At 40.2% G+C, this 15,290-nt stretch overlaps 1 protein-coding gene across 1 annotated transcript; it reads left to right on the top strand.

Annotated features, from left to right (window-relative positions):
• Window positions 1–777: 777 nt before the first annotated feature.
• On the top strand, window positions 778–10,934 carry LOC103781337 (trifunctional purine biosynthetic protein adenosine-3-like). Its single transcript, XM_008949051.1, has 10 exons — window positions 778–922; window positions 1,707–1,802; window positions 2,450–2,624; window positions 4,188–4,299; window positions 4,846–4,905; window positions 5,716–5,841; window positions 6,528–6,615; window positions 7,783–7,868; window positions 8,373–8,541; window positions 10,687–10,934. Exons 1-10 carry the CDS (start codon window positions 778–780, stop codon window positions 10,932–10,934), a joined length of 1,305 nt encoding a protein of 434 aa, XP_008947299.1.
• Window positions 10,935–15,290: the final 4,356 nt, after the last annotated feature.

Here is a 15,290-nt window from a genome sequence, read left to right as displayed (position 1 = left end):
GGGTGAGGACTGGTTTATGCCATTGGCATCTTCCCTAAAGGTCATGTTCTGGGGTGTTTTTTCTTTCTGACATTTGTCCACATTCAGTACATGCAGAAAAATTAAGTTTGCAGATGTGACCTACGTTAAGTATGATAATATTTCTGAAACTAATCAAAACTAATTTGCCTAGAAATATTATTGAGGAAGTGTTTTTAAATGTCAGTATGCTAGTGAAATTAACAGCTGTTTTTTTATTGAGCATACTGTTCTGCTGAAGTTGCCCTCTTAGCAATTGTCAAAGTATAAAATCTGTTCTGGAAACTGTCTGCCATTTATTACTGAGGATATTTACAGTCATAAAAGTTTTCATATGGACCACGGTATTCAGTTTGAAATATATTTATCTGGTAAGCTACTTAGAGCATTTGTATGAAATTTTTTTTCCTATCTTGTGTAGCTGTGCAAAGAACTTGAAGAGAGCTAGTCATGGCAAGTTTTTTTCAGCCTGGATACTAGGAGAGGAAATCTTGACTGTGCTGAAATAAGTGGAAGAAATTCTCAGTGCTTTCATTGTTCTCAGTATTTACACCAAGCATGAATGATGCATCCACCCAGTGACACTACTGATACAACCACTTTGTTTAGATGTCATACAGAAACCTTTCTAATACAAACTGGATTGATATTACGTCCCAACTATAAGTGAGACATATAATTTTTATATTGTCTTTCTCCACGGATTTGTGAAATAAATAGGTAATACTACATATGATGATTATGGGTTTGCACAGGTTAATGGCTGATCGAGTGCTTGTGATTGGCAGTGGAGGGAGAGAGCATGCACTAGCCTGGAAGCTGGCCCAGTCCCCACATGTAAAACATGTGTTTGTTGCTCCAGGAAATGCAGGAACAGCTGACAATGGAAAAATTTCAAATTCAGGTAAAAAGGTGGGGGGGTGGAAATATTCTACCAAGCAATCAGTAATATGGGTGTTGGAACTGAAACAAAACTGACCACATCTGTGTTGAGTTGGTAGGGGATAACAACTACTCTGTTCTTGTACTAGTACCACAAATTATTTAAGACACTTTTTTGTTTGTTTGTTTTGTTTCTGAATTTTAGAACTGCCTAATAAAATTTCATTATCTATTTTTAGCCTAGCTTCTTAAGACAGGGAGGCTTATATGAGACTGTATTTCTACACCTCACCTCGTCTCATTCTTACCACTGTTGTGCTTGAATTTACTGCATAATTTTAGTTAAAGCTGACGGAGGAACCAAGGGCTTCATGTTGTTGACTTTTGGATAAAAACTTCTCTGGTGTCAGGCTAGGCTGTTCAACTAAATTTAGCTACATCATGCACTGGCACTGAGTAAATCTTTGCTCAGATGTTGAAATTGAGTTTCCTTATGAACTTACAGTTTATCTTTTAATTTCTTTATTCGGTTATGATAAGCAGCTTTTAAAAGTTTATATTGATGACATAGCAGATAAAATGCATTTAATAAGTTAGCAGATGTGTATTAAAAACAGCAGTGCAAATTGGAAATGTTTACTTTTTCTTCTGAACTCTGTTACCGTTATAGTGTTTGTTTTACTTTGCCCTTCATGGCCTGTTTCATTATGGTAATCATACTTCTTAGGGGGATGAGACAATGGCAGTCTCACCTCCCATCTCTTACTTACAGTGCTAACTTAATTATACTTCCTTTTCCTTTTCAGCTGTATTAGTGAGCAATCACACTATTGTCATCCAGTTCTGCAAAGATCATAACATTGGACTTGTGTTAGTCGGACAAGAAGCTCTTTTGGCAGCTGGTAAGGCTGAAATAAATTAACTTCACTGTAAAAATCAGCACCTTGAATTCTACTTCACTATAACCTCTTTCGGCTCCTAGGATACACACTGGCTTAATTAAACTGAAAAGCAAGAAAATTTGGATTATATTGTACATGTAAATGCTAGTAATTTAAAGTATGTGGTTTCCTAGCTGTATGCTGCTGTTTGAATGTTAGAAACGAGCAGGGGAAATCATGCAGGAACAACAATTGCTAATGCTTACAAGTCTTGTGTCTTCTGCTCTGCTTTCCTTTATATAAAGAATTTTCTTGTGACAGTCCTAACGTTGTTGCTGTATGCAGCAGTGCCTAGAGCATCACATGCATTTATTGTAATGTGGTACAGGAAGATCTCCATGTCTTCAATAGTGAACAGAAGTACCTAACAGTGGTCATGGGGTGGTAACTGTGACAGTGCTTAGTAATGGGAAGAGCTAAAGACCTCTTAAAACCAAACGATGAAACAGGTAATTGGATGTGCAGAGCCTTGTTTTAAGGATGAATTAACTGTTTGGGACAAAGAAAAGTATAAGAGAGTGCCAGAATCATTATGTGGTTTTCCTTTTGTCAAAATGAGTTTGTTTCCAAAGAGATAACTTGGTTCTTTTGCTATTTGTGATACTTAGGGATTGTTGATGACCTGAGAGCTGCAGGAGTTAGGTGTTTTGGACCATCTGCAAAAGCAGCCCAGCTGGCATCCAACACCAGTTTTGCCAAAGCCTTTCTGGATCGACATGGGATCCCAACAGCAAGATGGAAAGCCTTCACGAATCCCCAGGAAGCTTGTAGGTTTATTATCAGGTAAATATTTTGATACTGGAAATTTCTGTCGAGTTATCTACATGTTTGGCCTTCACCCATGATATTTACCTAGAACTTGGTAACTTTTGAGCTGTTGTCCTCAAGTAGCTACTGAATTAATTAGTTTTGTAATTAGACACAGATGGTGAAGGTGCAGGGAACTTAGGTTGGTTTTTGTGTTCACAGATCACAGTTCTTCTTCCCTTTGATCAGCTTCTTCAGGATGCTAGTTAGCCACTTAAAAGGCAGAAAAATTGTGACTGAAAAAATATTTCAGTAATGTTTCTGTAAGTAATTTCTACACAGATACCAGCAAAATTTTATCTCTGGAGTGATTTGGGAGGTACTGGTCAAATACTCATAACTTAGGGAGGATCCCCTTATTTCTTCAAGGGTAGGCAGCATCTCACTTACATGGCGAGAGAAATGTAACTGCATAGCTCTGCAACTGCTTCGAGCAGTAAAGCCTCTGAAGTCACTGAGGATCCATATGGGAGAGTAACTTACCTCTGTGGCTATTTTGGTCAGGTCTCACAGCAGCTGCTGTGTTCAGCTGCACGGCTCTGTGGCTATGTGTTGGTTTCACGGGCTACTTGTCTTTGCTGTCATGTGCTGCATGTGGTATGATCTGGTGGAACTTTTTTTTTCTAAATAAAAACAACCTTTTCACTGACTTTGCTCTGTAACAGCATTTAGTCTGTATCGCTGCCCTGTACAGAAACAGACCAACAACTTGTATGTCTGTAAGTGTGCATAAGAGTCAAAAAGGAAAACTGTATCTCAGACCAGCACACTGAGATGTGGAGAAAGGGAGCTTTGTGTGACCCTGCTTTGGCTGCTGGATAAATCTAGGGTTGAGATTTACCCTAATATAAATCGTAATGTGGAAAGGAGGAATGAGATGCTGTTTCAGAAAACAGGCTAGCAGTGTGTAGAATCAGCTCTCCAAAAGGAACATTTTATTTGGCTGCCCATAGGCTGGAGAGAGGGGAATGGATAAACTGCAGTTAGAACAGGTTAACGTTACGCTGCTTTGTTCTTTTTCCTCTTCTAGATTCAGCTTGTGTTTAAGAGTCAGTGGAGCAATGCTGGGCCTACAGTGTATAACACACTAGTTCTAACACATCCTTTATATGCAAGAACTAACTCAGCCTTAGCCTTACAACCCTAAACAGAACTTCCATAGTTTCTAGGATTATGTACTGCAACCTGGGTGTTATAAAACTGTGAATCAATGAGTTCATCTTTCCAGACCTATGACAGGAGTAAAATAATAAACCAGCTCAGGGAAAAGAGGGAGAAACTGTGAGATGTTATATACATCTATAAGAATATACATTGAGTTGGTGTCAGAACCAACAACAAAATTCATGGATTTCTTGTTCACAGTCCTGTGCCGAGGGCCATCAGAGTTGATTCATGTCCATGACAGGATGGCCTAGCAGGGAATGTGTTATTCCTCAACCACTCAGAAAAAGAAAAGGAAGAATGTGGGCAGCATTCAGCTTAAAAATTGTATTTTCAGTGGGGATGCCTGAATCTCAGTTTTGTTCTCGTTTAAAGCACAGACTTTCCTGCACGAGTTGTACGGGCAAGGGGCCCTGCTGCTAGAAAAGAAGTGATTATTGCAGCCAGCAAAGAGGAAGCCTGCAAAGCTGTCCAAGAGATTATGCAGGTGGATAAATCTTTAATTACTCAGTGAGAATCTAAGTCTTGTGGTCCTATAGCCTGTGAGTTTGTAATTTTGGCCACAGGAAGCAAACTATTTATTTGTATAAATATAAATAAATTTACTTGTATAAATACATCCAAGTATTTTCAGGAGAAACTTGCCCATTTGGCTGAGGAATTTCTCTGAGCTCAAATTCCTCATGTTTGCCCCAGGCAGTGGGCAGTGAACAGGGCTTTGTTGAGTTTGTGACTGAACTCTTGTTCCAGCACTGAGTCCTGCTACTCTGCCTCTCCAACTTTTTAATTTTGCTCTGCCCCTCCAACTTTTATGTTTTACATTGTCTCCTAGGGTCTGATAAGGTGCATTTTAATGTCTTTTCCTTATCTCCAAGTAAGATTCTATTGGCTTTGCTCAACATACAAGAATTCAAGAAAAAAAAAAAGCTGGTATTTTTCATATACATTGTTTTTTCTGTTAAAAGAAAATAGAGAGGATTTACCTAGCAGATGCCATATTTGCAAACTGAAGAATTTTTTTTCTTTTGTACAGGACAGAATGTTTGGAGAGATGGTTGTTATTGAGGAACTTCTTCAAGGGGAAGAACTTTCTGTATGTGATCGATGATGTGGTTATTTTATTCTTTGTCATTATTGCTATGCTCCATGCATAAACAGAAAAGTTTTTTGTTTCAATGAGGTTTTCGTTATATTTGCACTCAGATAAATAAAAATGCAATCTAAGCAATTTGATGTCATACAAATCAATGCATGTTGTCAGTAGAATTTTCTTCTACATTAGCCATAAAATTTCGATTACGGTGATCTTTTTAGGTAGAAAATTATCTTTATTTTTTCCTAAGGCATGTTTGTGTAAACTTTATCTTGGTAATTCTCATTACATCGATAATTTTTTGCCAATATTTAGCACCTATTTTAGCACTTTTCTTACCACAGAGTGCTACTTAGCAGCAGGATAAAACCTAGGCACACATATTATATGCCATGTGAAAACTGAGACCGAGTTCTTTGTGCAGGGTTTGTCCTGTACTGAGAATACCTCACACTCAGCCAGGCCCCAGATCTGCAAACACACAGGTTTAACTTGAAAGGTATGACTAATCCTGTCAAGTCAGTGAAGACTGTTCACATGCCTGAAGGTAAGCATGTGTCCACATGACTGATAGGTCAAGGTCTAATTCATCAGAAAGTAATTGTTGAGGTTATTTAAAAAGGAGAAAGAAAGCTCAATGAATCCTTCAGGTCAGTGGGCTTGCAGCACAGTATGTGTATCCTATTGCTTTCTGTCTTTGATTCCTAAGCTTTTGTAGCAGACGTGAGCCTCAGCCTGTGACCGGCAGTGTTACCTTGCCTTGGGTTAGGACATTGTCACTGTTTCTATGTTGTGTGCATCTTTCAACAGTGCTTGTGCTTCACGGATGGTGTCACTGTTGCCTCAATGCCCCCAGCCCAGGCCCAGAAACGATTATTGGATGGTGACCAGGGTCCAAATACTGGAGGGATGGGAGCCTATTGCCCGGTTCCTCAGGTATAGCCGTCCTCTCCCTCAGCCTGCATTAAGGTGATCACATCTGTGGTTAAGATACCTCCTTTAGAGCACAATCTTGTTTCTATCACACAGTCCAGATTTCTTCTGGAACTGGTTGATGCTTTGCTTGCATACGTGTGATACAGGGCTCACACTTTAGTAGTCATTCTTTAGGATTTAATGAGCTAGTGGTCTGAGGAATTGTCTCTTCTCTACCTATTCCATTACTCCCAAGTTTCTCTGCTCCTATTAGCATCACTTGAAATGTCCTAGCAAAATTCCCTGCATGCCTGGAGTCATCATGTCTTGAACCTAACCTTGGGTTTCTTGTTGTTGATTCTTAAAGCTGACTTAATTATTCTAAATACACTGCTGCTCAAGTACATTATTAGCATATTTTTCTGGAAGTACAGGAACAATCTAACCATGCATAGCCCAGGTTTCCAGTCTCTCAAACATCCCCAATATTTGCCTTCTAAGGAAAGAACCAAACAAAAGGTCTTGGGAGAAGGTGGATCAGTGTATCTATCCTTCAGGCAGGAGCACCCTAATGGAAGGACTGCCCTGGTTGTGTGGGAAAGCAGAAAACATATCTGGGGCATTTACTTACCCCAGTCCTTCCAGGTCCTATGAGCTAGTCCAGCTAATGTCATCACTGTCTCAATCGGTTTCATGTTAATCATCAGGTTCCAGAAGTTCTTCTAGAGCAAATCAATGGTGCTATCCTTCAACATGTTGTTGATAACATGAGACACGAAGGAACAGCATATGTAGGTAAGCAAGCATTCAACTGAAAAACAAGGTAAAGTCCTATCAAGGTTAGTTTGTTTTGAATTCCAAATAATATTTTTTTTTAAAAAAAAAAAGTAGTTAACTTCTCACACAGTATTAAGCCTCATGGGTTTAGTTTATAGCTCTTCCTTTGGAGAGAAGAACTTTTGTCTTTTCTCCATAAAACATACTGCATTTTTTATTAAATATTTTTTATTAAAACAGTTGCAACCAGACACTTTCTAGTTCAGGGTATAATATATGCTCAAGTACAGTTGTAATCTTCACTCCTGTATACAGCGATGTAAGTTTTCCTATGCTTTTTGTCTTAAGCTCTGTTTTGAAAAAAAGATGATGATTCTCACAGCTGTCACTTAGTGCCAATGGCTGCTTTTGGTACTGAAGACTGTCAAGATCACATACGTGTCAAGAGTTGGGTTCCAGTCTGTGATGTGATCTCTGCTCTTTGGTAACCTTTTTCACAGTGCCCTGAGCCCGCAGTAAGAACGTAGTGGGTGTTGAGCATCTCCATGATGATGCTGGAGGACCTGATGCTTTGTGGGGTTTAAAAGTTAACACTTGTTATTTCCTGCAGATTGGCTTTCTGATCACACAAGGAAAGGTCTGCTTTAGATCACCTTATGCATGTATGTCCATTACTCAAGACCAGCTTCAATAAGTGTTTGGTTCTGGTTGTTAGTAGCAGCAGTGAATTTTGGTTTGGTATTTTTGGCTGAAATACAGAGTTACACGTCTGTATTTTGCATAACAATAGTGCACGCAATGGTAAGAAATGGCAAGGTCTGTGAAATAAATAGGGTTTTATGGGAACTACTTCTTCCACCCTGTCAGTGCCTTGTGATCTCTGAATGCCTGCATTTAGAGAGCTATAAGAGAATGCAGAATTCCACTTTCCAATGCAGAGAATTTGCTTTCTCTTCTTTTCAGTCCAAAGTGTGATGCAATGTTCCTCAGGTTGCTGCTTACCACTTTGTTAGTTATTGTGAAATTATTAGGACTTGTGTGTAAGTGCTTACAAAATGCTTGCTCCTAATTCCTTATGATTTGCAGCAATGCATCCCACATTCCAAAATACTGCACTGAATTTAAAGAAGTTCTTGAAAAATAAATGTTTAAATTAATTTGCTTGGCTGTGTTCTTTCTGTTCAGGTGTGCTGCAAACAGGTTTAATGCTTACCAAAGATGGTGTGAAAGTTTTGAACTTTAAATGTCAGTTTGGTGACCCTCAGTGCCAGGTGAGGGAGAGATACTGGAAACTTACATATGCTTCATCCTTTTACCTCTGACTGTTCTAGCTTGCCTCCAGGGAAATTTGCATGCTATATTTGGATTTATGTCTTCCTTCCCCTGAACGTGCAGATCTGAATGCAAATGTCTTAGAAAATGTATGAGGTGACTTCATATTTTAGATAGCTTCTGTGAATTAAAGACTGTGTTAAAAACTTTAAGTTAAAGAGCCGTTCCTCATATTTTATTTTTCTGGATAGAAGCAGAATAGGAGGGGCCTACATTGATATTTTTTCTACATAATCTCACATCTCATGTTTGTAAATTTATGATTGTTGTAAAAAGATACTGCAAATTAATGCTCGCCTATAGTTTCCAAAGGTACTAGTTTAGGAAAATACAGCATCTTCAGTTTGGCAGGTACAGATTTTTAATTGAATTTTTCCCCAGTTGAATTTCAACAAGTCAGCAAAATAAAAATTCGCTTCTACCACTATGAAAATTTTCTGCAGGTAATTCTTCCACTCCTTAAAAATGATTTTTATGAAGTGATTCAAGCAACAATTGATGGCAAACTCTGCAGCTTCATGCCAGCCTGGTCAGAAAACAGTACAGCTGTGTGTGTGGTCATGGCAAGTCCAGGATACCCAGGAGACTATGACAAAGGCATGGAGGTAACAGGTAACTGCAGTAGGTTGTTTAGAGTTTAATTTCAGCTTAGTACTTCAGTAGGTTTGCATTTACCTCCTCTCCCAGGGGTCTTTACATCTTTCCTCTATCCCACCCCTCAAACCCTACCTGAGTTTGCCTTCATCTGTCACTCCATGTCCTCGGGGAACAGGTAGCTGCTCAGTGAGATCTTTTAACTAGAGTGTATGCCTGTCCAAAGTAGCACAGGGGCTAAATGTTTAAAGTTGTGTCATTTACAGTTACTCTGTTTGTAGCTGGTTGCTGAGATAAGAAGGTGATGGGGAATTGTGTCCTCCTGGAATAGCTCTGCTGCATCCACATGGAGTACTTTGACCAAACTGTGCTGGAATCATGGACTGCAATGTTGTCAGCACATGACTGCTTTTTTCCTAGCTTTGCTTCCTTGCCAGGAGGTCGGATTATCTTAGCTAATGCCTGACCAGGTGATAAAGGTGAGACTTGAGGACCAATGGCCTTTAAAATGGGAGCAGTGCACATCTCCACCAGCAGTATGGTTCCTTCTCCCTTGTGCCAGCCAGCCATGTTCACTGCTGTGTGATACTAACAAGGAGCTCTTCTTCATAGAGCTGGAAGGGTTTATGGAAAGGTAGGCATGTGGCCTTTAGATCGATACTCATTTTCTCTATTAAAATTATTCTGGTTTACTATCTCATTAACATTTTGAAAATGTTTAAAAAACAGAACTGCTGCAGAACTACTCCCTTCCCCTTCAGCTGCTGCCTTGCTAGTCCAACACTATGCCTTGTGTAAAGTAATCTAGACAACTGACCTTGTCTCAAGGCTACCTTATTTTTGTCAGAACTCCAGCTACCCTACATCACCCAGGGAGAAGGTCATGCTATATTGCTTTTTCACTTGTTAAGATTTCTGTTGTCATGTTTTCCTCACCCACCCTTATCTTCCAGTTCCCTCACTGTATCTATTTTGTTTTGTCAGTGATATTCTGGGGAACTCTGCATTTCTGTAACTGTAAAGATCCAAACCACATAACTGAATGAATCTTTCTGCTAGTGAGCTATCTTTCACTAGTCAGACTCAGGAACTTCTTGCTTGTTAACTTTAGGAGAGAGGTGGTATGTCCGCCTCTGCATGTTAATCACAAAAAAACCCCGAAAGTCGAAACAATCAAATTAGATCCATTCTTTTATTATTAAACTCCAGCCTCTGGAGTTGTGTGGTGTGGTTTGGTTTGGTTTGGTTTTGTTTTGGTTTTTTTTCCTACTTTTCACATTGATTCCCACATTCTAATGGCTTAACAAACATTTTATTCTGGAGTATTCCTTAAAGCATGAGGAGGAGTTAGGTTTCCATTGCAGCAAGGCCAGCTGGGGCTCAGCTTTGACCTTGTCAGGGCAGTGCTGTAAGCAATGTAACACACTGTGCCTTCAGCAAGTATAAAGGTTCTTTTTACTGGTTTATAAACTCTATCTGGCTGATAGCAAGGGGAAAACTGTGTTTTGTTTTGCTTTTTCCAGGTGGTGGCGGCAGTTCGTCCTCTTTCCTTATCCTCTTCTCAAAATAGGAATCTAAAAAAACCCTGAACAATTTTGCTTTCCTCCAAAGGGAAAATATATGGAGACAAATGAACAAAATGCATCATTTGTTTTAGATGTTGGACAGCCACCTCCAAGTGTTTGTGGAGCAATGATTCCAGGAGTGGCAGGGAATTGTGTGGAGTGGGCATGGCAGAATAGCTAGGGCAGTGCTGAGGTAACATTAGCATTAATGGTTTAGGGTCAGGGAGAGGGGAGAATACAGCCAGTAAGCTGCTATTAATTGTAATTTCATACAGGAAGGCCCCACACAAATTATTCACAATTACAATGCACAGCACAGCTTTGCCCTGTCACGGGGTAATTATATGTCCTGTTGTGGCTCCTGGGTCCCTTATCCCTGTTTCTGTGTGATCTGTGTCCTCACTGGACATCTCAGAAGGGAGTCCTAGGGCCAGTGGAGTGGGGTACTGTTCACTAGTTTCTGTTTCTCAGAAAAAAGGTAAGGTGGGGGACCTGTATTGTTGTTCTCCCTTGGCTGAAGGAAGGGGTTCACTCTTCACTGCTTTGCCAACACAGTGTGCCACTTAACATGCTCAGAGAATTCCTTTTGCTTTTGTAGGGCTGCTGCAAGCCAAAGAGTTAGGGCTGCAGGTGTTCCACGCTGGCACAACGCTGAAGGATGGGAGAGTGGTGACAAATGGTGGCAGAGTCCTCTCCATTACTGCTGTTAAGGAGGACCTGATGCAAGCCCTGGGAGAAGCCAACAGGGGTGTAGCAGCCATACGTTTCAAGGGTGCCACTTACAGGAAGGACATTGGCCATCGGGGTATACGGCTTCTTAAACAGTCTCTGTATGTAAGCAAATAGATGCTAGTCCAAAGTTTTCTGCCTGTTATTCCCGTTTGTGTGATGAATGGTGATCTATGCAGAAAATGTCACTGCTGCTGCTAGCATGTCCATACTCTTCACAGGGGTCTAATATACAAAGAGAGACGTGTGGAAGCTGTAACCAGTGGTGTTTTGTTTCATCAGCTGGAAACATCAACTGTAAGTGGTACCAGACCAGGTAAGCCTGGGAAGAATTTTTTAATTTCTTTAGTATATTGAATAGAACAGAACTTTTTTTTTTTTTTCCCAGGAGGTGAGCAATGCATTCCTGACACTGAAATTGGGCTTGAGAAGCTGGGCTGGGGTCACCACAAAGAAAGAAAACTCTCAGATCTTTCTCATCACTCCTCATTTGCTTAATTAAAAACTAGTTGGTTTATCATGGAGATCATTTTACTTTTTCAAGGTTAGCCTAGTTAAGAGAGTAACTCCTCGACTAATGGAATAGTTTTTTATTCATCACTGGACAGAAGTGATCTTACCAGCTGTGTATATGACATCCAAACAGTTATTTAGGTGTGACTAACAGTCACTGAACTTTTTGCTTTTCAGACTATGTGCTTTACTCTTGGCAGTGATCTACTGAGGGAAATATTTTGTCAATTTTTTTCCCTCAATTTTTTTTTTTTTTAAAAAAAGTAGCTGCATAAAGAAAAAAGGCAAACTGTTAACAGTTTGGTGAAATGCTTAACCTTTGCTATACACAATCCATAGGACACAAGTACAGAATAATAACGATCTTTGTACAACACCATGAAATATCAGACTTTGGGATCCATGCTTCATAAAGCTGTGCATGTTTTTGTCAGTGGACACAGTGCTGGCTTCTCCAAAGAAACTATGATTTGCAGTACTTGCCTTGATGATGGTTTGGGGTCTTTTTCCTTCCCTTAAAAGTGATATTTGACATATTTGTACTTGGCAGGCATTCATTCAGAAGTAGGAAGCTTTGCTGGTTTCTTTGACTTGAAAGCATCTGGTTATGATGATCCTATCTTGGTATCTCAAACTAAAGGCCTTGGACCTAAACTGCAGGTAACTTGCAACTTGACTGTAGCAAAGCTGATGTTCTCTCCTAAGGCTGTTGTACACAGCAGTTTGCACCATCTGCACCCTTCTGAGAGTCATCAGCACATACCAAGTCCACTGCAATGGGCATTTGAACTTTGTAGATGATCCTTTGAGTAAGGCCTTTGCATGTTGTTGAGAACATGGAAGCTCTCAGTATGTTGTGATGAAATCATAATAAACCAAAAATTTTGGCTGAGCACTCGAGAAACTAAGAACCAGAATTTCTACTATAAAACAGAGGGTCCATTGGCTTTGAGGAAGGTCAGTTCAGAGGAGTACAGGGGCCTGCTGAAATAACTGTCAGATTTAGCTTAATACATTGTATGCAGAGAGGTAGCGGGATTTCCTCTGTCTGGGCAGTGGGGAAAGAAGGATGGAAGAGAAAAACATTGAAGGGGAAGAAGAGCCAATAGACAAAGAATGCTAATTGTACAGAACACATAGAATAGATTGAGCCAGGAATATATTTATATACAGAATCAGAAGAAGGCTTTCAGCCGTCAGAGGGGTGGAAGTCTGAAGCTGCCTTTCACTGGTCAAGTGCAGCAACTTTAACTTGTTTCAAGTTGGTGTTTTTACCTTTTGTAATGGGATAATATGGTGTGGCTTCCTGCATCAGCAGCAGACTGAACAGAATAATCCAGAAGTCTTTTGCAGTCTTCCATCCTTGGACACCTCTGAGCATGAAGAAGTGATTGGTGCTGGCTCTTGTGAGGCTTTGTTCCAACTGCTTGGCAGAGAGAGATTCCCAACTGTGCTTATGCAGACTGTTTCCAAGACTCTTCCTTGGCCAGAAAAAGTTGGCTAATGCCTATGCAAATTGTTACTAAGTCAGTGGGGGGGAGATGTTATAATGCAACAAAGGACATGGGATGACTGGTTTCCATAGCACTTCTAAATCCACCAGTCGGTGAAACAAATCAGGTTTGCAGTCCAAACTCAGACTTTGTTGAGGTGCTGATCTGTTACCGTTTTGAAGCCCATGATAGTGTTTATCTGCATTTTCCCCTTGCACATCTTTCTGTACTGAGATTTTCTGCACATGTAACTACAACAGTAGAGCTGTGGCAGTATAAGGTAGTTACCTTTGAAAATGTATCCATACATGTGCCATCTTTGTCTTATCTCAGACCCTGAAGTGGTAGGTGACAGAGATGAATTGCTCTGTGTGAGCTGGTGCTATGCATCTGTCAGCAGCTGGCACACGTGGAACCACTTTGGTGTATCCCTGACAGTGCAGAAACCTCTGCTTATCATCAAGGACTGCAAATGTCACTGCTTCATGGAAGCCGTGACATATGAATTGGGTGTCATTACTTGTAGGATGCAAAAACCTTGATAACTTTTTTAAAAAACAAATAGCAGCCTTCCTGAGGGAAATATTATTCCTTTGTGAAAGACTTGACTTTCAGGGGAGCCCAGAGCAGGCCCACCCTGTTGTCTGTGACATGAGACAGATGAGCTCAAAAGACTCCTTGGGGAGGGTGGGAGTAAAGCATCTCTTTCCCCATGGAGTTGGAGAAGAAGAAGAAATCTACCTAATAAGCTGTTTCATTTTTGCTGCACACCCTAGTGAAATTAGTAGAAAAAAAGCAGAACACACAGTGATGTTTGACTGACCTGGTCTTATTTTTGGAAATTGTTAGAATGTTCCATAGATTGAATGTCCTGGGAATTTGTAATTGCTTGTACACACCTCTTATTCTGCATTTGACATAATATTCCAAAACGCAAACAGACAACCCAAAGTGACAATTTATGAGTATCTGGAGCTAGAATTTGAACTAACGTTTCAAAAAACAAGCTAGACTTTTATTTTCTCAGCAAGAAAATGAGATGTTTTCTCTTGATTTAAACTAGGTAATGTACCAGGTTGTCTTCTGCATGTATTTTCTCTTGTGATACTTTTCGGGAAAAGAAGAATTCTGTTCATTTGACTGATTAATATTGGAGTTTTGTGTATTTCTTGTCACCACTGCTGGTTCCCACCATGTTTTGCAGATGGCACAAGTATGTAAAAGACATAACACCGTAGGTCAGGACCTGGTCGCCATGTGTGTCAATGACATCCTGGCTCAAGGAGCGGAGCCCCTCTTCTTCCTCAGTTATTTTGCCTGTGGCAAACTTGATGTTGAAGTGACTGAAACAATCAAAGAAGGAATAGCTGAAGCTTGCAGAAACTCAGGATGCGCTTTCCTGGGTATGAACACTCCTCTCCTTTGAGATTTGAAGATTCTGATATTGAAACAATTCCTAGTGAAATAGACTTTGTAGGCAGAGGCAGTACATGGCTTTAGAACTATTGGTTTCTCTTTGGTGGAAAAAAGGCAAGCATTTGGGCTTAAAGCTCTTTCTTATGTGTAAAGTGCCGCAGCACAGAGGGGTAGTTCTTACATTCATGCATACGGGTCCTAATTCTTGCTTATTTATCCTTGTACAACGGCGAGTAAAACTGGATGCCTGACATTCTTGAAGTGTTAAAATGTTTTCATTCCCTCTGCGTTTCTCAGTCATAGCAGGGACATGCCAGATAAGTAGCATGAAGTAATAATAAAAAAGTTTCTTCTTTCATAAAGCTTTATTTTCTTGAAGTCTTGAGGGGAGGTAAGAAACCAAGAAGGATTTAAAAAATATCTGAATGTGCTGCTTAGGCCACATGTCTCTGCAGCTATCCTGGATACGTTGCTTATTTTAGGAAATGCTATAGGTTGAAAGTTAGTGCTATAGATTTCATGTTAAAAATAAAACAAGTTTTTTTGTTTTGTGGGTTGGTTGGTTTGTTTGTTTGTTGTGGGTTTTTTTCCCATGTTAACAATAGAACAAAAGCATGTGTACTTACAGCTAGTACTGACTGCTTGCTTTCTCCACTTAGGCAGGGGGGTGACTGAGGTGACTGGCATGTATTCTTCTGGAGAGTATGACCTGGCTGGCTTTGTGGTTGGTGCAGTGGAGCGGGGGCAGGTGCTTCCAGGGCTTCAGAGAGCTGATGAAGATGATGTGCTTATTGGACTGGCCTCTTCTGGGATTCATGGCCGTGGCTTTAGCATCATAAGGAAGATTCTTTTAATGTCCTCTTTACACTACTCCTCACCAGCACCTGGCAGTTGTGGTGACAAGACTCTAGGTACAACATCTTTCTTCTCAAAAGCAAATCCGCAAATGAATTGTGTTGAGACATTTTCGTAGCCAATTGCTGTTTATTTCAGGACGGGTTAGGATTAATCAGGCTTTGGGGTAGGTGTGTGGGCTTGCATCCACAGTTTT

Source organism: Merops nubicus, unplaced genomic scaffold (genome assembly GCF_000691845.1).
Source record: "Merops nubicus isolate BGI_N331 unplaced genomic scaffold, ASM69184v1 scaffold15991, whole genome shotgun sequence".
NCBI classification, from domain to species: domain Eukaryota; kingdom Metazoa; phylum Chordata; class Aves; order Coraciiformes; family Meropidae; genus Merops; species Merops nubicus.
Note: the sequence above shows the minus strand (reverse complement) of the source record. Positions and strands in the feature narration are given on the sequence as shown.

Coding starts and splice junctions, on each gene's coding strand:
- LOC103781337 (XM_008949051.1), top strand. CDS start 778: ATGGCTGATCGAGTGCTTGTGATTGGCAGTGGAGGGAGAGAGCATGCA. Junction 6,616..7,782: donor CGAAGGAACAGCATATGTAG/GTAAGCAAGCAT, acceptor CTTTCTGTTCAG/GTGTGCTGCAAACAGGTTTA. Junction 8,542..10,686: donor CAAAGGCATGGAGGTAACAG/GTAACTGCAGTA, acceptor TTGCTTTTGTAG/GGCTGCTGCAAGCCAAAGAG.